Source organism: Lithobates pipiens, unplaced genomic scaffold (genome assembly GCF_037356315.1).
Source record: "Lithobates pipiens isolate NorthernLeopardFrog02 unplaced genomic scaffold, aLitPip1_a1.2 Scaffold_25, whole genome shotgun sequence".
Classification (NCBI taxonomy): Eukaryota; Metazoa; Chordata; class Amphibia; order Anura; family Ranidae; genus Lithobates; species Lithobates pipiens.
This window is the reverse complement of record NW_027507787.1, coordinates 148,249,840-148,277,447: the sequence shown is the minus strand read 5'-3', so window position 1 is coordinate 148,277,447 and position 27,608 is coordinate 148,249,840. Positions and strand designations below refer to the sequence as shown.

The following is a 27,608-nucleotide window of genomic DNA, read 5'->3' as shown; positions in this document are numbered from 1 at the left end:
CTCCCAGTAGAAGAAAATGAAAACCACTCATGTAGCTCTAGCCTTAGACTGGTCTCATATGTCCATGACTGCTTTTTTAAGCCCAAATCCAGGAAACTTTAAAATGACCCCTTGGAGTGGGCTGTAACCACACGGCAAGGGTTAGTTCTTCATTTAGGTCTAGGAGACATCAAAAAGAAGATTTAGATTTACTTACCCGATCTAAAGCCCCACATTGGATGTCAGGATGCTAAGGGGCACTCCATTGCCAGAGCATGGGAGAGCTGAGGATCAGGTAAGTAAAAGGGCTTCACCTCTCCCCTAGATAAACCAAAGAGTTAACCATTGCAGAGCAGGCACAGACCCACTGCAAGGGATCACCGCAAAGTTTCCCAAAGTTGGGCTTCAAGCCTGATGAAATGTCCTTCACACAAAACAAGAGAGGATGATTATTACACACTACATGGACAGTCTACCACAAGATGTTTTATGTCGGCACTAGCTCTATGCCACCAAGGTGCAATCAGCATAATGCAGTGAAAGGGGACAGAATTTTTGTATAAGAATATAACAACAAAAGTAGGATTCATATATTTTACAAATCTAGGGGAACATTTAGGTTATATAAAATGTGATTTATTTATATTTTTTGCAAGATCTGCTTTAAAGCAAAACTCTAGGCAGTTCTCAACAACACACTGTACATATTTCAATGAAAACCATATTACTTTTTTTTTATTTCTGCCAAAATAATAGCAGTCAGCCATAATATTGAGTTGCCACACTAGCTGAGAGATGAAATCCGGCTTCCACTGAAAGTGCCTGCCCTAGTAATTCATGGGCAGGAGGGGAGGTACTGAGGTGGGTGTACAGGAGATGATTTCATGACCTCTGAATGGTGGTGTCACCAGTCTTATAGCGGAGCAGGATGGGGGGATCCCTGGAGGATGTATACTACTTTATAGGTAAATAGAACCATATACTGTATCATGTCTCACATGTGTATTTAGCTGTGAAGATTTCTTGTCAGAATATTTCCAACTTGCTACAATAAACAAATGACCTGTTTCAGTGGACAAAGGTTTCAAATATATATTTGCAGCGGAGGGTACAGTAAATATCCAAACAATACTTACATTGAATGCATACATATCACCTACAATCTTGACTATCCTAAAGTTAAAGTGGAACTTTACCCATAACAGTTTGATAACAATAATGTTCCTTGAAGTGATAGTAAAGTCTATTTTTGTTTTTCATTTAAAATTAACAAACATGTTATACTTATCTGCTCTGTTTAGTTGTTTTGCCCAGAGCAGCCTCGAGCCTCCTCTTCTGGGGTCTCCCGCCGGCACTCTTGACCCCCCCATCCTGCCCCCACAGCATGCAGCTTGCTATGGGGGCACCCGAGTCAAGCCGCTGCTCTGTGTGTCCATTCAGACATGGAGCCATGGCTTGGCCCAACCCCCTCTCTCTCCTCATTGGCACAATATCTTTCATTGACAGCAGTGAGATTCAATGGCATACCGCTGCAGTCTCAGGCATGAGGAGGGAGAGTCCCACACAGCCGATTACAGAGTTGCAGATTGAAAAGGAAAGGTATTTTTTAATAACATTCAATTACAATATGACTTGTGTTGCAATTGTATACGCTATATATATATATTTTTTTTTGCTATTTTTTTTCTTACGGAAGTGGCGTTACCCTTTAAGTGTTATTTAGCCTCAAAGAGTTTTGGCAGCTTGATGCTATCTTGAGGACAGCATGTCCCATTATGGAGTTAAGAATTGGTCATAGCATGCAAGCTCTATCCAAAATTTATTTATTTTGAGCTAGGAATTACACAGCCGCTTCATATTCATATCAGCTTTTATTCAGCTTTGACAGTTGGCCACACACAGGTATGAAAACTCAAACCTTTCCTTGTGCTCAACTTGTTGGCATGGGGTTGTCTGCTACATAAAAGGTTGCCAAGTTCCTACCATCTTCCCCGGGGGAATGTTCTATGCTTGTTCGCATACAAATTATGCTTAGTAGAGAGCCGAGCCAAGGATTCAAGTGCAGCTAAGTCTTAAGCCCCATACACACTATCAGATTTTCTGCTGATTTTTGTCTTCAGATTTACCAAAACCATGTAGTGCAAGGGCCTGCCTGATTACATATAAATTGAAACTCCTAAGGTTTGACCTCATATTATATGGTTTTGGTAAATCTAAAGACAAAAATTAGCAGAAAATCTGATAGTGTGTATGGGACTTTATTTGAAAATTCTGAGCCCAGCAGAGTTCAGGGTGTGTATGAAAAACCTGCAAGAAATTTACAGCAAATTCTCACATCTGATTATGATTGGCTCTCTTTAAACCAGAGCTGTCTGCATTGACCAATCAGATTGTAATATTCAGTTTTGAACTGACAGAAGGAATCTGAAAATCTGGACCCGATCAGTATCTTTGTTGGGGCTGAATTTGTCCCCTGACACTACACAATCTTTTATAATATCTGGTTTTATATTTCTGTATTTATGGACATCAGTTTTTGAATGTATTCCTATTATGTTTTATATCTGTTTTGTAGCCCCCCGATGAAGGAAGTATTGTTGCCTCGAAATACTTCTGATGTTTTTATGATTACATTTCAAACAATTGAGAGCATCTTGGGCTGTTTCTCATTTGTTTTGTCGCCCTTATGTCTATACATTGACCACACAGTCGTGGTTCCTTCTGTGCTCAAGTCCTCTGAACACAAGAGAGAGACGGCGAAGAACTGGAGGTAGCTTGAAAGTGTGTTGCACTCACCAGGTGTTTTTAGCACTTCCCCTTCTATGCAAGGTCTCAGCCATGCTCCAAAGGTGGTACTTACCGGGTCTGTGGAAGTGCTGGGGTGAGCGGGAGATGGTGGGGGTGTAGTTATGACGGCTGTACACTGGAGAGTTGATGGATCCCTGACTGGTAGATCGCTGGATTATCCGTTCTCGTCCATCCTGGTAGCCCTACAATGACACAGACAGCACAGTGACCTCCAAGACACATAAATATAATAACCAGACTTGCGACAACCTGTAGAACCCCATTAGATATCACCCAGCGAGTTGGCCACAGAGTTTAAAGAGACCATGCCACCAAATGCAAGAATTGTAGACTAAGCCCAATTCTTTTATTCACTTACAATGTGCCCTTGAACTTGCTAGAAAATGTGACTACTCCAGAAAGAGTCAATTCCCTAACACAATCCCTCCTGCCTTGTACCTCATAGCCCTCTGCTCTTCTGGCAAAAATGGCTACAGTCCTAGTCCTGCATCTTGGCCCTCTGTACAGCTGATACTGTGCCCTAGGCCATGCACATGTGCAGTAAATCAAAACAATTATGTTTTCCTGCTGCTAGCATGGCAGCATTCTACCTACATACTATTTTGTTTCTCATGGTCTGAGAGTCCTTCGGGTGCCTTTTGGCAAACTCCAAGGGGGCTGTCATGTGCCTTTTTATTGAGTGGCTTCCATCTGGCCACTCTACCATACAGGTCTGATTGGTGGAGTGCTGCAGAGATGGTTGTTCTTCTGGAAGGTTCTCCTCTCTCCACAGAGAAATGCTGGAGCTCTGTCAGAATGACCAACAAGTTCTTGGTCACCCCCCTGACTAAGGCCCTTCTCCCCCGATCACTCAGTATGGCCGGGTGGCCTCCGCTCTAGAAGGGTCCCGATGGTTCAAAACTTCTTCTATTTATAGATGATGGAGGCCACTGTGCTCATTGGGATTTTTTTCTGTACCCTTCCCCAGATCTGTGCCTCAATACAATCCTGTCTCAGGGTGGATTCACACCTATGCAGTTTTAGTGCTTTTTTGCATTTTGCAGATTTGAACTACAGAACGCGTTCCATAGGAAACCATGTTAAATGGGCTGTAGTGCAAATCAGAGGTCTACAGACAATTCCTTGGACTTCATAGCATGGTAGGTGCTCTGACATACACAATCAACTGTGGGATCTTAGATAGACAAGTGTGTGCCTTTCCAAATCATGTCCAATCAATTGAATTTAGCACAGGTGTAATCCAATCAAGTTGTAGAAAAATCTAAAGGACGATCAGTGGAAACAGGATGCACCTGAGCTCAATTTTGAGTGTTGTGGCAAAGGCTTTTAGGCCCCGTTCATACCTATGCGAATTAGATGTGGGTTTCCCGGCATCCGGAATAGCAGGAGAATGTGACTGGCTCCCTATGGAGCCAGTTCACATATCTCAGTTGCGGCTGCGGAGCGCATGGCCCACGCTGCCCCATACACACCGCTCCTTCACTGCTCCAAAGATGCTGCTAGCAGGACTTTTTTAGCGTCCTGCCAGCGCACCACTCCAGTGTGAAAGCCCTTGGGGCTTTCACACTGGAGACACAGCAGCGGCTGTTTCAGGTCGGTTTGCAGGTGCTATTTTTAGCGCTGTAGAGCCTACAAAATGACCCAGTGTGAAATGGGTCTAAACCATGGAAGACTATGGAACCAAAAACTAGAAAAAAATAACCCTGGCCCTTTCCATAAAATGCACAGATGTAGACTACATCCACAGTATACCATGTTAAATGGACTGTAGTGTGTTTCTGCAAAACTGAAAATCCACAAAAAAATGCAGAGGTGTGAACCAGGCATAAAAGAAAATCCTTTCTAATGCCCCGTACACATGATCGGAATTTTGGTCGGAAAAAGCTCTGATGGTTTTCCCGAGGGAATTCCGACAGGATTTCGCTCAAGCTGTCTTGCATACACACTGTCACACCAAATTCCGAACGTCAAGAACGCGGTGACGTACAACACGTATGATGGGACTAGAAAAATAGCCATTAGCCAATAGCTTACATCTCGCAGAGTCTGAGCATGAGTTTTTGCGTGTCGGAATTGCATATACAGGATCGGAATTTCCGACAGAAACTTTTTCCGTCTGAAAAATTGAGAACCTGCTCTCAATCTTTTGCTGGCAGAAATTCGGGCAGCAAAGTTCCGATGGAGCATACACACAGTCGCATTTTCAGACGAAAAGTTCTCATCGGTCTTTTGCTGGCTGAAATTCCGACCATGTGTACGTGGCATTAGGCCTGATTCACACCTATGCAGGTTGCAGTTTACATATTGCAAGTGCAATTTGCGTTTTTTCAATACACGCTTTTGATCCCTTGATTATCAGGAGAGCAACACGGATATGTTTTCAGAACTGCAATAAGGAGCATCAATCACACAACACATCAATGTGCACAACACACCTGCGACCAAAATGCTAAGATCCAATAAAAGGACTGTTGTGGCATTTTGATGATAGACGTGTTGGCGCAGCGCTGGGCCCAAAACAGGTGGGATAAGACTTTGAATTGAAAGTATACAAGCAATTCTCTGTTAGCAGGAGTATCATTGGGGGTCATGGAGTAGACTAAAGAATGTGAATAGAGAGGGAACACCAAAACTATAATGTGAGTCCAGTAAATCTTTATCATGACCCGAGGTCACAAGAAAAAGGCCAACATGTTTCAGGGTCTCAACACTCCCCTTCATCAGGTTTAAATGCTGACAGTAAATAGGGAGAATACTTGTCTGCCTGACCGGCAATGCAAATGATCATATTTAATCTTTTTAGGCCTCATGCCATACAACATAAATTGTGGCAAATATCCCCACCCGGGAGACACAACTGCAGCATACAGCTGGCCAGGGCCGCTGTTTAAAACCTCCGGGCCCCATACAGCCAATGAACACAGTGAGTGATCGGCACTGATCCCTCCTTGTGTTTATTCAGCAAAGGAAGGTGCATTTACCAGACCCTTCCCCACTATCCCATTCCAGGCTGATTTACTGCAATGCACATTAACGCAAGACATAACATGCCACAAAGGCGTAAATCTGCCGTTAGTATTTGGGTTCATGAATTTTAAGACTCACCTCTGCAGATGGTGTCGGGGACAGGGTCCTGGGTGACTGCAAGAAATGAAAACAATATAACATCAGGAAGCGAACACGGCAATAGAGATTACATGATCGGCCCCAAGCGGGAGAAAGGAAAGAGCTGAGACTAAATGTTACATCAGAGATCAGAAATGAAAGCATCAGTTTACTTATAAAGGAGCATGCAAGAGACTGACTTCTGGATCCAAATGTTACTAAAGGATAACCAATCTGGACATATCCCTAAAAAAGAAGAAAGTTCCCTTCAGCTGGCCATACATAGAACAATCTGATTGTACAATCTCCTCTAGATTTCTTCAATAATCTAAAAGAATGAATATAGAAAGAATTCACTTGTCATATCGTTACATCAGTTAGTAATTCTATATCACAATTGAGGACCATTTATTATCAATAGATGCATTTAGCACCTTACTAACTCACAAAGTAGGTAAAGGTGGATCTGTTGATGTTAAATGATTCTACTTTCCTCTCATAGAAAGGAACCATTTGAGCAATAGAGAATTAAAGGCATATTTGTAATATAGTAAATCAAATTGCAATGTGTGTGGCCAGTTTTAGGTTAAGTGCAAAGAACAGAGATTAAGGCAAATGGAAGCAATAATAGTAAAGAACAGAGGGTAAACAAGTGATATCTCAAATGATATAAACATCAAAGAAAAGAAAAAGAGTACTGTAACTACAGGCACATGTGTAAAATAAAACAACTACCGTATTTATCAGTGTATAACACGCACCCCGATTTTAGGAGGGAAGTTAAAAGGAAAAAAAACGTATATTTTAAATAAAGAACTTGAAGCAAATTTAGGGTCACGGCTTATCAATGCATCCTGTTCAGTGCCCATCTGCAGCCTCTAAATTGCCCATCAATGCACCCTTGCTCAGTGCCCATCTGCAGCCATTAAAGTGCCCAACAATGCAGCCTGTTCAGTGGCCATCTGCAGCCTCACCTTTCCCATCATTGCAGCCTCGCCAGTGTTGGATTATCCCTGCTGTCTCTGAGTGAAGAGGAGGAGCGATTGCCACTGAATTACACAGAGCCGCAATCTCCTGTGTACCCGACACTCCATCACTCACAGCCACGCCTCCTGGCCCTGCTCATATGATGGACAGAACAGTAGCCCAATGCGGACTCAGGAGGCCTGGCTGTGAGTGACGGAGCACCAGGAACACAGGAAATCGCGGCTCTATGTAATTCAGCGGCGCTCCTTCCTCTTCCCTTAGAGACAGCGTGGATTGGTGTATAACACGCACCCGCAATTCCCCCCTGATTTTAGTGGGGCGGAAAGTGCGTGTTATACACCAATAAATATAGTATTTATTACACTTATATAAGCAGAGTACGTGAATTCCCATCCACTCATTGTAGCTTTGCAAAACATTTCTGCAAATGTATTTTTGCAGATGACACAAAGATGTGCGTTAGCGTAACTATTCCTGGAGGTGTTTGTAACATGGAACGTGATTTGGCATTGCTGGAAGATTGGTCAAAGTATTAGAAATTGCAGTTTAACGTTTCTAAATACAAATTAATGTACTTAAGGCAAGGGAAAGTGTAATGCCACGTACACACAACCAGACTTTCCGGCAGACTAGGTCCGACGGAATCAGTCTGTCGGACAAGCTGATCGTGTGTGGGCTAGTCCAATCGCTTTTTATAAAAAAAAAAAATCTGATGGATCTAGAAATAGAACATGTTTCAAATCTATCCATCAGTCTAAAAATCTGGAAAACCGTTCGTCTGTGTGCTAGTCCGACGGACCAAATACGACGCAAGGGCAGCTATTGAACTTCCTTGTTAAGTCCTGTTTACGTCATCACGTTCAAAACGAATGGACTTTCAAACGGACTTAGTCCGGTCGTGTGTGGCCAAGTCCGCTCGTTCAGAAAGTCAGTCGGACCTCTGCCGAAAGTCCGTCGGGAAGACCGTTGGACCTAGTCCGTCGAAAAGTCTGGTTGTATGTATGCAGCATTAGCCAACCCAAAGAGAGGAAAGCAAATACAATTCTGGGATGTATAACTACAGGGATCACCAGCAGGAGGAAGGAGATCCTGATTTCGCTATATAGCTCTTTAGTTATCACTAGTAGAGAAACCCCCAGGAGGAAGGAGGTCCCAGTTCTTCTAGATACTGTATATCTTTAGATATCATTACAAGAGGAATTACCAGCAGAATGTAGGAGTTCCTCGCTCCTCTATATAAATCTTTAGTTATCACTGGAAGGGTCACCAGCAGAAGGAAGGAGGTCCACTCTTGATTCCTCTATATAGATCTTTAGTTATCACTGCAGGGTCATCAGCAGTTATTACTAATAGAGAAACCACCAGGGGGAAAAGAGGTCCCAGTTCCTCTATATACTGCAGATTTTTAGTTATTACAAGAGGAATTACCAGCAGGAAGCAGGAGGTCCTGATTCCTCTATATAGATCTTTAGTTATCACTGGAGGGGTCACCAGTAGCAGGAAGGAGGTACTGATTCCCCTATAGTGATCATTAGTTATCACTAGAGGAATCACCAGCAGGAGGAAGGAGGTCTTGATTTTCCTAAATATATATCTTTAGTTATCGCTAGCGTGGCCACCAGCAGGAGAAGGAGATCCCAATATATCTATATAGAGTTTTAGTTATGGCCAGAGGGATCCCCAGCAGGAGTAAGGTGGTCCCGATTTGTCTATATATAGGTCTTGAGTTATTGCTAGAGTGAGCTCCAGCAGAAGGAAGAAGTTCCTGATTCCACTATAGAGATCTTTAGTTATTACTAAAGGGATCACCATCAGGAGCAAGGAGATCCTTATTCCCCTATAGAGATCTTTAGTTATCATTAGAAGGATCACCAGCAGGAGGAAGGAGGTCCTGATTTCCCCTATAGGTCTTTAGTTATTACTAGAGGAATCTAGTAATATCTCTAAAGCCCCATACACACTATCAGATTTCCTGCTGATTTTTGTCTTCACATTTACCATAACTATGTAGTGCAAGGGCCTGCCTGATTGCATACACATTGAAACTCCTAAGGTTTGACCTCATATTATATGGTTTTGGTAAATGTGAAGGAAAAAAAAATCAACAGAAAATCTGATAGTGTGTATGGGGCTAAAGTCTAAAGAGGTAATTAAATCCCAAATGTTAAATATCTATAGGGGTCGAACTAAATGGACCAGTTGCTCATTTTCTACTGTCATTCTTCCATGTCTCTATACAGTCACTAGATGGCACTGCTGTCGGTGTGGAGTGCTGCAAATTGATATTCGGTGTGATGGGTGTATCCAGTCTGGGCTTGTAAATTTCCTTGCATTTCTTAGGGGATAATACTTGGCTGTGGGAGGTATTAATCTTCAGGTATAACATAATGTTATTTAACAAGCGAAGTTGCAGCATAACCTGCTTACCTACATAAAACTAATACTGATTATTGTTTATTTTGCTATTTTGGTGAATTAAGCTGTTCTTGTGAAGCTTCTTTCAAATCGGCCAAGAAAATTATCTTCAAATATTCTCTGTATCATTTTCTTTTTTGCAGAGGCCAAAGGAGACAAACTTGCTGTATGCTAAAAGATCTATACTTTGTATTCATGGTGTATTATATTGTACGGAAGAAGGAGTTAAACTTTGAGGCATCAATGAACGGGCAGGAATGCTGACCCACATAGCGGTTATTGTCCCGCGCCATCCGCATGGCCGCCTCTCCCTGATCGTTCTCATTAATCCAGAATGTTACAAATGTCATTGTGTCATCAGCATAATGAACTGGAATGAATTTTCCGGCAAGAACCAACAGCAAATAAACAGAATGATCATGTCCCATCCCGTGCTCGGGGAGCGGCTGATCCAGGAGAATGGGAAAAAACCTTTCTAGGAAACAGATTTTGCGTACAAAATAATTAAACCGCTAACCGTTACCAATGAGTCAGCATCAGATAGGACGGGAACGCAGTTGTTATCACCTGTCTGCCAGAAGGTTCTGTGTGGCATCAACTAAACTTTGCAGGACAATAACTTATAGGAATCATTCAGACTTTATGCATTCTGTCGATGTGCGTTAATGCCCACATGTTGCAAGTTATTACATGTGTTAAGGTAGCCCATTTATTATGGCTGGGCTGCCAATGCACCGTAACAAATATTGAACTTTAATACGTATAGTACCCCATGCACTATTTAATGAAGTACTCCTGTATATGCCTCATCCAGTAAGGCAAAGGGACAACCCTTACCAACCAATTAGAATTTAGTGAGCTGATTTTAGAAAAATAGAATCTGATTGGCTGTTGGCCAACATCTTGTTATTTAGCTCTGCTCTTCTGTTGTTTTGCTATCTCAAATAGAACAACATTCTCAGGAAATAATGTCCCAAACTGTATTTTTCTTGTAGGGACCCCATCACATGCGATGTCTGTGCAATGCAAGTTCAGCCACACAGTTGTATGGCTAAACTCGCATTGGATTTTCACAAAAAAAGGTGCAGGGATTTTTTTTTTCCCTGCACTGGAATTGGATAACATGGGTGTTCTCACTTATGCGATCCGATTCCTGTCCGAATCCACAGTTGGCACTGCGATCTATGAACCGATCCGGGGGTGTCATTGACATTGTATTGACACCCTCAGCAGTTCACAGAAGGCAGTGAGAACTGCCTGCGGGAGAGATGTGATGCGGGAACCGGTGTTGGAATCGTGCTGGTTCCTGCATCGCTACAGTGTGAACCCAGACTTAAAGCGGAAGTAAACTCAACAATTTAAGAGTCAAGATTCTCAAAAACAGTTACATTCCTGGCACATGCGTAAGGCTGGTTTAGAGTTACAATGTAGTGAGGTTATGAAAATGTAGTCTTCCATGGCCAATCCCTGAGGGGCTTACTCCAGTGAAGTGGACTAGGAATCTTGTCTCCCAGGCTGATGCTTTGAGAGGATGTAGCTCTACAAAGGTCCTGTCCTCATGGGCTTTGCCTGGTGAAGATGTATATTTAGAAAAACCAGCCTTGTCCTACCAGGCCTTGACCTGGAGGAGGAACTTAAAGTGAAGACGGCTTTTGTTTCCAAGCTGCCCGTCTGGGCCTACAGTGCCCAAGCTGGCTTGACCCAGAGGCCTGAAAAGTCCTACAGTAAAATGGCCTATGGCAGAGGCCAAAGAAGCAGAAAGGTAGCTGCCCATCTGGGCCTACAGAATCTAGACTGGCATGTGGCAAACGCTGCAAGAACTTAAAGCTGACCATGGACAGGGGTCAAAATAATCCATATAATCTAAGAAGGTCTTGGAAATAGAAGGAGAGTTGCTGTCTAGGCCTAAAGAATTCTTGGAGAGGCCTGCTGTATGGAGGACCTTTGCTATGACTTTTGGGTACATCTAACCTTCTACACCTAAGACCACTTAACCAATAAAATTGCAAAAAGAATATTGAAGGTACCGAGGTCTGTCTGTGGGTCGGTATGCTATTGGGTGCAGCTACAGGGCGAATTGCAGTTAAAAACTCAGGAGAGCCCATTAAAAATCCACCGCGGCTGCTGGGATGAGTGCTACATTGTTATGTGGGAGCCAGTGGGAGACTTTGGCTGTAACAAATGCTGCAAAGTATCCTAAATGTATTTCTTCCTATCATTTTAAATATGAAATCTCTGGACATTACTTATCCCAACTTACACTCTCGTTGTTTGATGAGGACCTGTCACTTCTGGGGCTCTGTTGGTGAGAGGTGACCGCTCATTAGTCACATTTACCAATGTACACGATATTTACTACATGGACTAAACACAGAGAGGCCTGTTTATAAAAGACAGGATGTCATATTTAGCTGTTTTTATGGTTTTTGAGCCAAGTGACTTCTGCACCAATATATTAAGGGTAATAATTACCCAATTTAAGACTGATTTTGCCAGTTTCTAAAGAATTTTCTTGCAGAAAAATTTGCTGATGACTTCCTCCGCTCTAAACACTGACCAATTTATTTTTAGTGCAGGCAAATCAGAAAAATAATTTTCATCAGGGTGACATTGGGGGTGTAAGGAAAATAGTGGTGTTTAGCGGCAAACAAAAACAAGATACTTTCCCAGTCCTTATAAATAGGCCTCTTAGTAATATGAATAAACATGAATGAAATTGAATAGAAATTAAAGATTGTTCTTCTGATGCCCAAAAAGTAAGGAGTGCATTTTATGGATTTGCTGCAGGGAAAGAATAGTGAATATAAATAAATATATATATATATATATATATATATACACACACACATACACACACACACACACATCTTAATTTGCTACACATCTTAATTAAGTAGAAAGCCCAAATTCAGAGTTGAAACAAACGTTATATTTACCTGCTCTGTGCAATCGTTTTGGGGTTCTTGGCTACATCCCCCTGGTAAATGTCCCCATGGAAAGTTGTGCGGGCTTGAGCCCTAGCTGCGCTCTGTGTGTACATAGACACACAGCAATGCTCTGTCCTGCCTCCCTCTCTCTGCCCACTGACTGCGACTGACAACAGCAGGAGCCAATGAGGAGCCTATGAGGAGGGAGAGAGCAGAGAGAGCCTCTGCTTTATTGAACATTGCTGGATCAAGATTGGGCTCAGGTAAGTATAAAGGGGACTGGGGGTTTTGCCCCTTGTCTACTCTAACCACACAAAAAAAAAAGTTTTTGATATATAGTTTAAAACCAATCATGTAATCGATCTGTATTACATTTGGCTCTTTAGTACAGATGTTTGAATGTTTGGAGATGGCCGATTTAGTGCCCTTTCCCACTGGTCTGTAACAAAATCATGGTAAAAACGCATGAGTTTTTGCAGCGATTTTGCTGTGTGTCAGATCCTTTTCCTATGCTTTTCTGATGCGTTTTTGGATTGCCTGCACCTGTGAAAAATGGACATGTGCTCTAACACTATCAAACAGAGAGTTTCAGTTTGTGATTAGTCATCACCATACAACATAAAATATGGGACATTAAAGATGCCAAATTTTGAATATACCTTTCAAAATATACTGTAAAAAATACGCATATTTTATTTTTGTTCACTAAAATTGGTTTAAAATCAAACATGACAAAGATGCGTGCCATTACATGTTTTTCCTTTTATATCTGCAAATAAATCAATGGCATAACCTCTAACTATATCATAACCTCCTATCTAGCTGAATCAATTATATCTAATTGTATATCTAACTTACCGTATGTGATACCAGCAATTAGATATAATTGATTGAGCCATATAAAAGGTTATGAGATAGCTGGAGGTTATGTTATTAATATAAGTGCAGATGTAATCAATTAAAAAAAAAACAAACACGTAATGGCATGCAGTTTTGCAATCTGTGATTTTAAGAACAATTTATGTGAACATAAATAATATACAGTATTTTAACATGCTTATACATGCATTGCCTCTCTAAGCAAAAAAGGAAGATATATATTGTCCTGCTGCCTTCTGGTGCTCAGGAATGGGGCGTTGCCATGAAAAATCTCCATCCGGTAGTGTGTAGAATGCCCACAAAAATCACTGCTCTCCCAGCCCAGTCTATGTTGTTAACATCTGGGGCTTAGTCATAGAGGTCACTCTATGGTGGGCAGGGCGAAACATGTCAGAGGGCATGGCTTGTGTAATGGTGTAAGGCCATCTTACACATTTTAACATAAACTGACCTGGGAGAGAGGTGATTTTTCTAAGCAAAAGTTTGTATTTTGTTATACAATTTTTTTTTGTGTAGGATATTCTGTATTATATGGTTATGATAGGTTACCTAGATTATAAATCAGCCTAGTTATATTATTTCATAATTTGGTTTGTGATTAAGTCACACTGAATGATTAATTAAAATGGAACTCCAGAAATGATTCTTTTTTTGTACTTATATTAGTCCAGCTTGGTTCAATGTAAGTATCCTTCTGGGATATACAGAGGGATGCTGGGGATCCTAAAAATTACTGTTGTAGTGTACGCATCTTACAATGATAGTAATAATCTTCCACGTGCTACTCTAGTGGCTATCACTCTGCACTCTGAAAACAGAGGGGATGCTCACTTGACACTGCTGCCATTTAGAGAATGCTTTGTATTTTTTTCATTGAAAAAAAGATGTTCTCTGATTGGACAAGGTGATGAGAGGCCAATGACATCAAAATCTCCACCCCATCCAATCATAGAACATGCTGTGTTCATTTGATTTGAAATAAAAAAATTCAAGGCATTCTCTCAATGGGTTAGTGTTGGGACAGTGATCCCCTGTGGCCATTATGAGAATACCTTGTATTTTTGCAGTGAACACAAAGTAATCTCTGATTGGGCGAGGTAGAGGTTGTTTATTATTCTCGCTTATTCTTCGCTTCTCGGCCTTTTGGCTAAGATCAAGTGTAGTATCTGTTCTTATCAGTTGCCAAAGGAGGCGCTGGTCCATCCCTATAGAGGGTTTGGGCGGCGCTCTCCGATGGTGTAATTTGCATCCCGAAGGATGGTTTCGGTAGGGGCCACGTCGTGCCGCCCGACAGTAAACTGGGGGCCGATGCATGGTCGAGTCTGAGCCATCTGGAAGGATGCACCTGGTGAGGGCGGAGAAACACTGGGTCGAAGCCAGGGGAGGGGACCCTGGCAGACCGGCTTGGATTGTGGCAGCTTTAGCCCCAGTCAGTTTTTCGGGATTGGAACGCTTGTTCCCCTTTAGCCTGGAGGGGGGAACGGTCAGTACGTCCTGGATGTAATTAGGTGGGAGTGACGGGAGTGAGGGTGGGACCTGATGGTAAAGGGTCTCACTAAGCTCCTTGATCTCCATGCCTTCCTGATAGGGGTGGGGGCTGTTGTGGTCTGGGCTGGGCTGTCGGGGATGCTTTTGTTGGAAAGCCCATGGTGATGTGCCCCTGGAGTGGCAGTCCAGGGGTGCCTTCTTTCACTGTGCGTCAGCACTTTGATTTAGGCACCTAGGTCACGTCACCATTACACGCTTTTTTTACACCTGCCTCTAGGGCCCGGCCTTTTGGCTAGGACCAGAGGAATTTTTGATTCCTGGCCGGAGGGCCGGCCATTGTATCTCACAATGGTCACTTTTCACTCTCCTCTTCACTATCCCTTCCCCACTTTTTATTTATTTTATCTTTGTGTGTTTGTCACTGTGTGTCACTTCACGTTTGATTAGTAGGGTGTCGGTCCTCGGACCAATCCTGAACGTCTTGTGGGAGAGCGGACATAGGCCTTCTGGCTTGGTCCAATCTCCATGAGGGGGGGCCTACCTTCGGGGAAGCCCCCACAGTACCAAGTACCTAGGAGGTTCTGTTTCGGCAGTCCTCCCGGGGAAAGGAGGGATTCCGGTTTTGTCCGGGTCCCACTTGTTGAGTCTGGTACCTCAGTCCCCGTCTGGAGCCTAACGCCCCGGGGGATCAGGGTATGGTCCTTCTTTTGGAGGACATCAGGCACCCGTCTGCACTTTTTAGTGTTTCACTCTTTATGTGTGTGCACTTTTTTTATGCACCGGGTGGAAGTTTTTTGGGTGTGTTTGCACGCCATGGGCTTTTTCAAGAAAAAGAGGTTGTTTATTATTATTATTATTATACAGGATTTATATAGTGCCAACAGTTTGTGCAGCACTTTACAGTGTAGAGGGGGGACAGTACAATTACAATACAGTAAGAACAGGAGGGCTCGGCTCATGAAGCTTACAGTCTATTGTGTTGTCATCCACCCCTCCTCTCCACCTTGTTCAATCAGAGAATGCCTTGTATTTTTTAATTATACACAGTGTTATCTTATTAGATGTTGAAGAGATTGTGATGTCATCTCCTCCTCTCCTCCCCCTTGTCCAATCAGAAAATGTCTTGTATTCACTGAAAGAAATTCAAAGTGTTCTACAAATGGCAGTAGAGTAGATTGAGCATCCCATGTGGTCAGCGTGCAGAGGGGAAGACACTGGAGCAGCACCAGGAAGATCATTACTATCACTGTATGTATCACGGATACTACAGTGATTTTCAGCATACTCAGCACCCTTCCGATATCATATATGGAAAAATTAAAATCAAGTCAAGCTGGATCAATGGAAATATGGAAAAAAAAAAGATATCCCAGAGTTTGGCTTTAAATATCCATAGGTGTGTGGACACTTATATCGTGGGGGCCTGTTTAAATTATACATCCAGGTTATAGTCCACATCTACATGGCTGTTGGTAATTCTAAAACAGATTTAACAATCAGGCGGCAAGGTGGGTGGTGAAGTTTAAAGATAGGTATAGACTGATTTTTTTTTTGTTCAATCAGCAAGTTTAACGAACAAAAAAAAAACAAATCATAGATTTCTGCATCCACACAAGTGTTGTGGTTATGCAGGGATCTCCCCCCACTGTGCTACTGTATTCGGACAGAAAGGGGCTCCTCTACACTGATCAGCCATTGGCTGCAGTGGCTGATTGAATGCTGGTTTTCAAGCAGGACCGTTCAACACAACCTGGGCTAGCGATCGGCTTCTGTTAAACAGACTGAGCTACACAGATGGAAAATCAGCCGGTTTCTGCTGAACCATCTGAATTTTGATACATGTGTACCCATATTAGCTAGATAGTCTGTAGTTACCTTTCTTTTTCAAGAGAAGATAATGAGTTAAAAACAAGTTCACCATGATTTGGCTCATTCCGAAGAGATGCTACAGAATTTGTCTGGCTCCTCATGTTTTCGGTTATTACTCCAGTATGCACTGTTAATAGAAGAGCCTACATACCTCACCCACGCTCTGCCTGTCCTGGCGGTCTTCATAGGTGGACGTATAGAAGGATTCGTAGGTGATGAGGTCTGGGCGTTCAATGTCGTAGATGGCTTTTACTTTGGGGATGGCGGCGAGGTCCTTGTAATCCAGGATCTCATCATCCACTTTAGCCTGGAGAGAAGAACATCACTGTAGGGTCATACATGTCTGCAATATGATCCCAATGCAGTGAAAAGTGGCCATATGATGTCACCCTGTGATCCTTCAGAGCTAGTGTTGTAAAAACCGGCGGTGTGGCATACAGTAGGACTACTTTTGGATAGTGTAGTGAAAGCTGACACAGTGATAACTTAATTTGATCCTTCAGAACCAAAGCAGTGAAAACTGTCATGGAACTGGCATAAGATCACATTGGCAAATGTAGTGAAATGTGATAAATGATATTGTCATGTGATTACTCAGAGACACAGCCACTATAGTGAACACTGCCAATATGATAACGTCATGTGATCACTAAGAGACAATCTAATGAATGATTGCAGAGTAATGCCACTGCAGTGTGTGCCATTGTAGTGAAAGCTGAGAGCATGGGTTTCTTAGAAGCATGATTCTGCCAGTAGAAAGAATGTACCCTTACATTGGTGGTCAGTCGGAAGAATGCTCCTTACATTGGTGGTCAGTCGGAAGAATGCTCCTTACATTGGTAGTCAGTGGGAAGAATGCTCCTTAAGCCCCATACACACTATCAGATTTTCTGCTGACTTTTTCCTTCAGATTTACCAAAACCATATAATATGAGGTCAAACCTTAGGAGTTTCAATTTGTATGCAATCAGGCAGGCCCTTCTACTACATGGTTTTGGTAAATCTGAAGACAAAAATCAGCAGAAAATCTGATAGTGTGTATGGGGCTTTAGAAAAGTAAGTTGAGCTTTGGCGCTAAAACCTTATTAGTGTACTAAAAATATGAATGCTAATACTCTGCAAGGTTAAACGAAACCTAATGTAGAAATTTCCCAAACTACACTATATGCGTAATATTAAACAAATTGCGTGAGATGAAAAAATGTGAATGAAATGTGTATCTGTTATCTTACAACATAAACATGCACAAGTGTAGTGAAAAATACAGTTAATCTATCACAACTAAAAATATATATATATATATAACAACTAAAAATATGGGTGCTTTAGTGAAAAGTGCTTTTGCTCACATATGTGAGCCAATGATTATGCTCCAAAAGTGACAATCAGAAAAGCATTGTGAAAATACCAAGTAAAAACACCAAAAAAATCATATAATGTCCAATTAAAAATATTTTATAATGTCCAACTAAAAATATTGGTTCAAAGTCGCATCATCTAGTTGCTGTAAAAACGCATAAAACTTTTATCAGATAAGGAAGGTGAAGCAAGGTGACTGGTGTAAAAGGGTTGGATTCCTTTCCGGTGCGCCACTCTGTGTTAGAGAAGAAATATATATATGCGCTCACCAGACATCAAACCCTCAATGGGTTAACCAAGCAGTCACAGTATGAGCCACTGTGCAGCTCTCTCAGGGCTCTGCCTCCGCTGTGATGTGGAGATATTTTGCACTCTTCCTTCCGTGAATGATCCGTTTAGCGTTTATGCATAAAGGGAAACAGAAGTACAGCCATAGTGCAATACTGTTGTATAAACGTACTTGTTTATTAAAATCAGGTTACTCACAAAATCCGAAAAGACAAATCGCTATGAAATTGGTTGCGCCGGCGTTACTGCTTGAATAGCAGTGTAAGGTGCACGTCCTAGGCCACGCCCTACGCGTTTCGTCAGAGCGACGTCATCTGGACGAAACGCGTAGGGCGTGGCCTAGGACGTGCACCTTACACTGCTATTCAAGCAGTAACGCCGGCGCAACCAATTTCATAGCGATTTGTCTTTTCGGATTTTGTGAGTAACCTGATTTTAATAAACAAGTACGTTTATACAACAGTATTGCACTATGGCTGTACTTCTGTTTCCCTTTATGCATAAACGCTAAACGGATCATTCACGGAAGGAAGAGTGCAAAATATCTCCACATCACAGCGGAGGCAGAGCCCTGAGAGAGCTGCACAGTGGCTCATACTGTGACTGCTTGGTTAACCCATTGAGGGTTTGATGTCTGGTGAGCGCATATATATATTTCTTCTCTAACACAGAGTGGCGCACCGGAAAGGAATCCAACCCTTTTACACCAGTCACCTTGCTTCACCTTCCTTATCTGATAAAAGTTTTATGCGTTTTTACAGCAACTAGATGATGCGACTTTGAACCAATATTTTTAGTTGGACATTATAAAATATTTTTAATTGGACATTATATGATTTTTTTGGTGTTTTTACTTGGTATTTTCACAATGCTTTTCTGATTGTCACTTTTGGAGCATAATCATTGGCTCACATATGTGAGCAAAAGCACTTTTCACTAAAGCACCCATATTTTTAGTTGTTATATATATATATATATTTTTAGTTGTGATAGATTAACTGTATTTTTCACTACACTTGTGCATGTTTATGTTGTAAGATAACAGATACACATTTCATTCACATTTTTTCATCTCACGCAATTTGTTTAATATTACGCATATAGTGTAGTTTGGGAAATTTCTACATTAGGTTTCGTTTAACCTTGCAGAGTATTAGCATTCATATTTTTAGTACACTAATAAGGTTTTAGCGCCAAAGCTCAACTTACTTTTCAGATTCCCAGCCTATTCCCATTTAGAGGGATAGGTTTCAAGCACAGGCAGCTTTAACCCCTCATAGTTCACTTTATTGTATTTCAAACTTGTCTAGTGAACAGGTAAATTTGTCCATAGCGCAATCTTATTTTTTCTTATTGTATGGGGCTTTACATTGGTAGTCAGTGGGAAGAATTCTCCTTACATTGGTGGTCAGTGTGAAGAATGCCCCTTACATTGGAGATAAAGGTGAAGAATGCTCCTTACATTGGTGGTCAGTGGGAAGAATGCCCCCCTTACAGATTACTAAAAGGGTCTTTGGTGCTATTCAGCTGGCTCCACTAAGTGATCTTGCCCCATGGACCATCCAAGCACCATTAAATGGGAGGTGAATCAACCACAGCTCAAGGAACCCATAAACACCTATAGAGGAACCTCAGGGTTGAGAATGGCTGGTGTAGGGTGCTATTCTCTGCCTGTCATTGGATGTGCAGTACTACATTAGCCTGCTGGCATTCTCTACAAGACTCTCTGACCATAAAAGTCCATAACAAACTACTTACACAGATGGTGTGGCCCGGGGAGCCCGGTATACTGGATCCAGGCCGGGAATAGACACTTTCAGAAGATGACCTTGTTGGCTGCAAAATGAGAAAAAGAAGAGTTAAAGAGTGTCAGGTTTTAAACCCCTGTCAGGTCTTTATTGCTGTCTGTGTCCCTATTAAGAAGATTCACCCTCTAAATTTGTCTGGATTACCATTATCATTGAAAGTAACAAAAAAAAAATCCAAATTTTGTGTTATCCCCAGAAAAGTAATAGAGGGAAATCTTCCAATGGGGACATGAGTTCTGGTGACCTGGGGTTCCCCAAGAGATTTCCTTTTACTTCTTGTTGTGGCTATGGTACAGTAAATGAAGGGAAATCTCCACAATGGGACACAGATGGCCAAAAAATATCTGACAGGGGTTATAACCCTCCCTTACTGTATCCAACATGCCTAGTTTTATTTTAAAGAAGACCTCACATGAAACAGACACACTAAGGGTAAATGCTCAACTGTGCACTAAACTTTGTTGGGGTAATGAGTTCAGCCCAGCTCACTGCATGTTGCTGTGGCACTGAAAATGCCAAATTGATAGGACAGCTCAGATTTTGCAACTGCCACCATTTTATTTTCTGGGGCCTCTGCTTTAATAAAAATATATACCTATGGTGGGGTTTACAGTCATTTCTAACAAAAAAAAAATGTAGATTCTAACACGTGCAAAAAAATAAAAACCTGACCCGGTAGACAAGTGGTTAAATTGAATAGGGCCCCAGAGAGATCTAAGAAGGATAAAAGTTACTTTTACTTTCTCCCCAGAAAAAGACTTGTGCCCGGAAATAGAGGCAATGTGGCCCCTAGAGACACAATGTGGCCCCCTGTAACCTTTGAGTTGTGTAAACAGACTCCAGACTACTGTTGGTGGAAAATGTTCTCCCTGTGATAGTTTTAGCCAGAAGGTAAAATTTTGTCTGCCGGAGAACTTGGAATGGATAGGAAATATAATGTGCTGTGTCAGGTTGTACAATTCTCTGTCTCTAACATGTTTCTGTGCCGAGATTCTGTCTGCAGCGATCTGGACTGCATGGTGAGAAACAGCTTAATGCCCCCCGACACATCCAGGGCTGCAGGTGTTTACCCAGCCGGGGGGGTCTGGGATATGATGTCACTTTTAATCGCCTGTGACAATGGCAGCCGATGACATCATAAGATATGTAAAGAGCAATAGGAGAGGTAAAAAAGGAACACAACCAGAATTCTTCAATACAGCCTGTTATGCATGAACCTATCAGAGCTTATCTTACACCAATCTGACTGGAGCAAACCAAATAATGATTGGATGCTGTGAGTTAGCCTGCTTTCACGCTGGAGCAGGTGTGCATTTACAGTAAAATGCCGCTAATTTTATCAACGCTTTACCGTCATTTTAGCAGTGCTATTCGGCTGCTAGCGGGGCGCTTTTAACCCCCACTAGTGGCCAAATAAAGCGTTAAATGCGCCAGTGTAGCGACGCTGCCGAGGTCCTTTGCAGAAGCTTCGGCAGCGGTGCCAATTCATTTCAATGGAAACAATATAACAACCGGGGAAACTGGAGCTACCTATTTATCATGAACCAGAACAGGTACTCATTCCACCTAAAGTACCTGAGAGTACCTGTTCTGGTTCATGATAAATAGGTAGCGCCAGTTTCCCCGGTTGTTATATTGTTTCCACTCTTGAAAGAAACCCTTGCAAGGGGATTCTCTCTTTTTTGTGGGGGGGCAGCAACCTAGAATCATTCACATACAGGTATACAAGATACATATAGGATTTATATTTAGCCGGTTCAGGCTTGTGTTTACCCACTCCTGGTGCTGAATAGCGCGGTTCTTCCATCTTTATTAATTAATTTCAATGGCCAGGAGCGGTGGAGGAGCAATTTATACACCGCTCCTTCACCGTCCAAAATATGCTGCTTGCAGGACATTTGTTAACATCCTGGCAGTGCAGCGTCCCAGTGTGAAAGCACTCGGGCTTTCACACTGGGACTGAAGGGGAGGTGTTTTTCAGTCAGTGTCAGAAAGTGTGGTTTTCAAGGCTGTGTCTGCACCTATTGTTTCTCCTATAGTAGTGAAGGCAGTGGAGCAGGGCTCAAGTTCTGCGGGAACACATGGGAACGGAGTTCCTGTACTTTTTCCACAACAGGAACTCAGTTCCCATTAGCAGCCGCGTCCTGCATATGCCTGAATAACTGGTTGCTAGGCTGAGCAGCGCCTCTGAGAGAGAGCAGCCAGCCAGACACCACACCAGACAGAGCCACACTTACTGCTGGTAAGGATCCAGCCTGTGCCCACTGCCCAGTCAGTGCCAGACAGTCCCGGGGCTGCCGCTGACTACTCCTGCAGCCACTGTAGCACATTGCCAGCAGTGCAGCCCAACTCTGAGCTGCCAGACTTCTCCAGTTCAACTTCTCCTCTCCTGAGCTGAGCCTCCTAGTCCTTCCGCCCACGAGGTCCCGCCAGAGTCATTGACAAACTTCCAGGTTAGTGTGTTTAAAAATCAAATAAATGGTGTTGCGCTACCTGGAAAGGTTAAGCTAAACTATACTAAACTAAAATTAAAGTGCCTTATGCTTATGTAAATAATACCAGTGTTACTGAGTGACACACTCCCGAGAACGATGTCTCCTTCTATTAAGTGATATTTCTTCCTTTTAGGTAAATATAATAAAAAAACCTCCAATGTTATACAATTAGGTATTATGCACAGTAAATATAAAAATAATCCAACATGTGAAGTGTCTCCAACAGATTAACCCGTGAACAATCAATAATATAAAATATCCAATCTGTTACAGATAATAAACCAATAAAGTGTCATGTGCTTTGAATGTTCAAGTGGATATCTCCAAGATAATAAACTCATAGAATTCTTCTTATATTAAAACGTGCAACACACAATGCATGCTTAAACAAAAAAAAAAAAAAAAAAAACTACATAATAAAGTCTTTAGTGAAATTAAATGGAATAAAGTGACCAGTGGCTATTTTTCAGTGTTCCTCTTAGTAAGAAGAATAAAATAGTAAAATCTTTATGTGAGCTGAAATGGGTAAAGTGACCAGTGGCTTATTCAGTGCTTCTCAAAAACAGGTGCCAGCAACCGTGTTTGTAATTCTTATATCTCCAGTGTTCACGGCACACCAGGTAGAGTGGCCCCTTACCTTACTGCTGTAAGGTAAACAGCAAAACAAGCAAACGGCAAGGTCCAGGGGTTGTGACCTAATTCCTGGCAGGTGAATACTGGCCCCCTCGGCTGGAATTTTGCACCTCAGACAGTTTCCACATGGATCTTAAGCCTCAATATCATCCACAAAGGTTGGGCAAATGAGCAGCACCTCCTCTTTGCTAAAGAGGGACCAGGTTAGTGTATTACACACACTTTGTTAGTTACAGTGAGCATGCTCCCCCTCCGTTCTGCTGCTGTGTCCCCCACTCCCCCTCCGTTCTGCTGCTGTCCCCCACTCCCCCTCCGTTCTGCTGCTGTGTCCCCACTCCCCCTCCGTTCTGCTGCTGTATCCCCACTCCCCCTCCGTTCTGCTGCTGTGTCCCCACTCCCCCTCCGTTCTGCTGCTGTGTCCCCACTCCCCCTCCGTTCTGCTGCTGTGTCCCCACTCCCCCTCCGCTCTGCTCCTGTCCCCCTCCAGTTTTCTTCCGGGTCCCCCTCCGTTCTGCTGTCCCCCTCTGTTCTGCTGTCCCCCTCCAGTTTTCCTCCGTGCCCCCCTACATTCTGCTGTCCCCACTCCTCCGTTCTGCTGCTGTGTCCCCCACTCCCCCTCCATTCTGCTGCCATGTCCACCACTCCTCCTTTCTGCTGCCGTGTCCCCCACTCCTCCTCCATTCTGCTGCCACGTCCCCCACTCCCCCTCCGTTTTGCTGCCACGTCCCCCACTCCCCCTTCCGTTTTGCTGCTGTGTCCCCCACTCCCCCTCCGTTTTGCTGCTGTGTCCCCCACTCCCCCTCCGTTTTGCTGCTGTGTCCCCCACTCCCCCTCCGTTTTGCTGCTGTGTCCCCCACTCCCCCTCCGTTTTGCTGCTGTGTCTCCCATTCCCCCTCCGTTTTGCTGCTGTGTCCCCCACTCCCCCTCCAGTTTTCCCCCATGTCCCCCTCCCTTCTGCTGCTGTCCCCCTCCATTCTTGTGGTGATTATTCTGTTAACTTATTTTGTTTTTGTAAACTGGCACTTTACAATAAATGTTGCACTGTATTTTCTGTGAAATATATATGCATATGAGCGTATCATTTTTTTATTTATTTTTTGGTGGGGGAGTGGATCTTGGGTGGGAGTTGTCCACACTTTTTTCCCCAGGACTTGACCCCTGCAGCGGAGGGTGCTGGACCAGCATGTATGGTGGTGCCAACCCCTCCTCCCCGGTGTGGCTGAAGTGCACCTTGAGCAGACACCGAGGGGTGGAGTGAGGGATAGATTGTATGATGGTGGGGGGGAGGTGGGAAGGGAATCAGAGTGGCTGGTGCAGAATGCAAAGTGAATGATGTTGAAGTTGGGGTGAATGATGTGGGGGGGAGGGGTTAATGGGGGGGTTTTCTAATTGCATCCTGATGGCGATTAAATCTCAAAATGTTCCAAGGCTGTTTTGCAAGCGTCCCCTCCACTGGTTGGGTCCCTGACTTGATCATCGCCTGAAGTTTCCCGATTCTCCACCGTGCCCGTTCGGTGAGAATGTTGCTCCGGTACTTGCTTCAGTTACTCACTGTTGTCCCTGGTAAAGGTGGTTGGCACCTAAGTAGTGACAGCTTCCCCTCTACCTCCAACCACGACAGGTTCTCCGCCTGAAAAACTTCCCAGTGTGAAAGGGGTCTTACTGCACTTTTTACATCATTAATGCCTCTTTAGATATCATTAGCTGTATTCCAAATTCTATACTATAAAATACTATAAAACTAATACTAAATACTATAAAACTCTGTTACAACACCAACTGCATTATCTGCTGACTCCACTCCCAAAAAAGCTTTATTACTTAACACCACCTCCTGGTGGCCCTTTGGGTGGGCTTTAATACCCAAGGTGTGGCATCTAGAGTGTCTTGAAAAAGTATTCATACCCCTTGACATTTTCCCCATTTTGTCATGTTACAACCAAAAATGTAAATGTATTTTATTGGGATTATATGTGATAGAACAACACTTATGCCCCATACACATGGTCGGAAATACAGATGGAAAAGGTCCGATCAGATTATATTGTCGGAAAATCCGATCGTGTGTGGGCTCTATCGGACTTTTTCCATCGGTAATTCCGACTGAAAAACTTTGAGAGCAGGATCTCAAATTTTCCGACAACAAAATCCGATCTGACTTTTCCGATCGTTTGTAGAGAATTCCGGTCAGACACAGTGACACGCATGCTCAGATCAAAGTACGAGAGCAAAGCTATTGGCTACTAGCCTCAGCGTAGTCCAGTGGTAATGAACAAACGTCATCACGTTCCAAACGATCGGATTTTCCGACAACTTTATCCGACCGTGTATGCAACACCAGTTTCAGACAAAATCCATCGGTTGGTCGGAATTTACAGAACGTGTGTACGGGGGCAAAGTGGTACATAATTGTGAAGTGGAAGGAAAATAATAAATGGGTTTTAACATTTTTTTAAAACAAATATCTGAAAAGTGTGGCGTGCATTTGTATTCAGCCCAATTTACTTTGATACACCTAACTAAAATCTAGTGGAACCAATTGCCTTTAGATGTCAACCAATTAGTAATAAGAGTCCACCTGTGTGTAATTAAATCTCAGTATAAATATAGCTTTTCTGTGAAGCCCTTGGAAGTTTGTTAGAGAACCTTTGTGCACAAAAAGCATCATGAAGGCCAAGGAGCACACCAGACAGGTCAGGGATAAAGTTTTGGAGAAGTTTAAAGCAGGGTCAGGGTATAAAAAAAATATCCCAAGCTTTGAACTTCTCACAGAGCACTGTTCAATCCATCATCTGAAAATGGAAAGAGTATGGCTCAACTGCAAACCTACCAAGATATGGCCGTCCACCTAAACTGACAGGCCGGGCAAGGAGAGCATGCATCAGAGAAGCAGCCAAGAGGTCCATGGTAACTCTGGAGGAGCTGCAGAGATCCACATCTCAGGTGGGAGAATCTGTCCACAGGACAACTATTAGTCGTGCACTCCACAAATCTGACCTTTATGGAAGAGTGGCAAGAAGAAAGCCATTGTTAAAAGAGAGCCATAAGAAGTCCCGCTTGCAATATTTTGCGAGAGGCCACTTGGGGGAAGAAGGTGCTCTGGTCAGATGAGACCAAAATTTTACTTTTTTGCCTAAAAACAAAACACTATGTGTGTCGGAAAACTAACACTGCACACCGCCACATGGTGGTGGCCACATCATGTTGTGGGGATGCTTTTCTTCAGCAGGGACAGGGAAGCTGATCATAGTTGATGGGAAGATAAATGGAGCCAAAAACAGGGCAATCTTAGATTGGGTTGTTTTACAAGGTGACTGTTTACAATCACTTTAATATTGTTCAAAGTGTTGAGACCTGCAGGTGCTTCTCGTTTACCTTCCCCAACCCCATCATGGTGCCTGTGCAATTCTCCTCTGTGTTCACAAGTGTCTGACACTGATTTAGCCCCCTGTTGCAGCCTCTCACCTTGTGATCCTGAAGTTACATTGTTTCAATCTGACCATTGTTGGAGAGAATACTGAGGAAAGGCTTCCTCCTGCCTGAAGCAGACTGGTGAGATCATCTCAGCCTAGGCAACGTCACTGGGCTGCAGCTAGGTGGAGATTTTCTGAACAATTATATTGTTTCTGTATATTGTGATATGTCTGGATTGTATACATGCCGACTTTTTAATACCTCCATTAAGAAGGGAGGCATGCCATGTCACAGAGAGATTTTCTAAGAAGCTTAAAAATACGTGTCCAATAACAATATTAAGTCTGGAAGGGTTCCTGCTGCTCCATCCTCACCTGAGCCATCAGATTCAAGGAGGTGACGCCGGGGGGCGCTGTGTTCACTGTATGAATTCACTTTCTGGGTGCGGGCAGATATTACAGGTCAGAGTTAGAATTAAGAAACACTTTCTACTCATCCATCTGGTTCTACAAGTCTCCAATGGTTCGGTGTAATGCTGACAATATATATTTCACTATGGAACCACCCAGATGATTCATGAGAAAAAAGGTAACATATTACATAATAAACAGCAGGCTGGTGGAGAACATAGCCTCGCAGCAAAACATGTACCACAAGTTCCAGCATGCTTTGGAAACAGCAACAGCCAACTGAACATGAACCTATACTGCTTGTGGAAGTCACTGTATCAAGTTTGAAAAACATTTCCATATAAACAACGTCCTGGATGTGAAAATGGAGCCTCCTTTACATTTTTCATATAAATATTACCCCTAAGTCCTGGTTCACACTAATGCCGCGTACACACGATCGGAATTCCGGCCAGAAAAAGACCGATGAGAGCTTTTCATCGGAAAATGCGACCGTGTGTATGCTCCATCGGAATTTCCGCCAGCCAAAAATTGATAGCATGTTCGCAATTTTCCAGACGGAAAAACTTTCTATCAGAAATTCCGATCATGTGTATGCAATTCTGACATGCCAAAAATCGCGCATGCTCTACTTGATTCAACTACGAGACAGAAGCTATTGGCTACTGACTATTGAACTTCTTTTTTCTAGTCCCGTCGTACGTGTTGTACGTCACCACATTATAAACGATCGGAATTTGGTGT

The 27,608-nt window shown here is 42.9% G+C and overlaps 1 protein-coding gene and 1 pseudogene across 31 annotated transcripts in view; one reads left to right on the top strand and one right to left on the bottom strand.

Moving 5' to 3' along the window:
* ABLIM1 (actin binding LIM protein 1) overlaps window positions 1-27,608 on the bottom strand; it is a 472,724-nt gene that overhangs the window by 65,648 nt on the left and 379,468 nt on the right. For 18 of the 31 annotated variants that reach the window (XM_077454959.1, XM_077454952.1, XM_077454943.1 and 15 more), the window contains 5 exons: window positions 19,863-19,940; window positions 16,609-16,764; window positions 11,555-11,593; window positions 5,893-5,928; window positions 2,840-2,969 (listed from right to left, as the gene is read on the bottom strand). In XM_077454959.1, coding sequence (XP_077311085.1) covers window positions 2,840-2,969; window positions 5,893-5,928; window positions 11,555-11,593; window positions 16,609-16,764; window positions 19,863-19,940 — 439 coding nt within the window. The remainder of the gene's footprint in view (window positions 1-2,839; window positions 2,970-5,892; window positions 5,929-11,554; window positions 11,594-16,608; window positions 16,765-19,862; window positions 19,941-27,608) is intronic. The other 13 variants (XM_077454964.1, XM_077454967.1, XM_077454961.1 and 10 more) reach the window with 1 other exon arrangement.
* LOC143932439 (U2 spliceosomal RNA) lies at window positions 14,228-14,332 on the top strand (annotated as a pseudogene).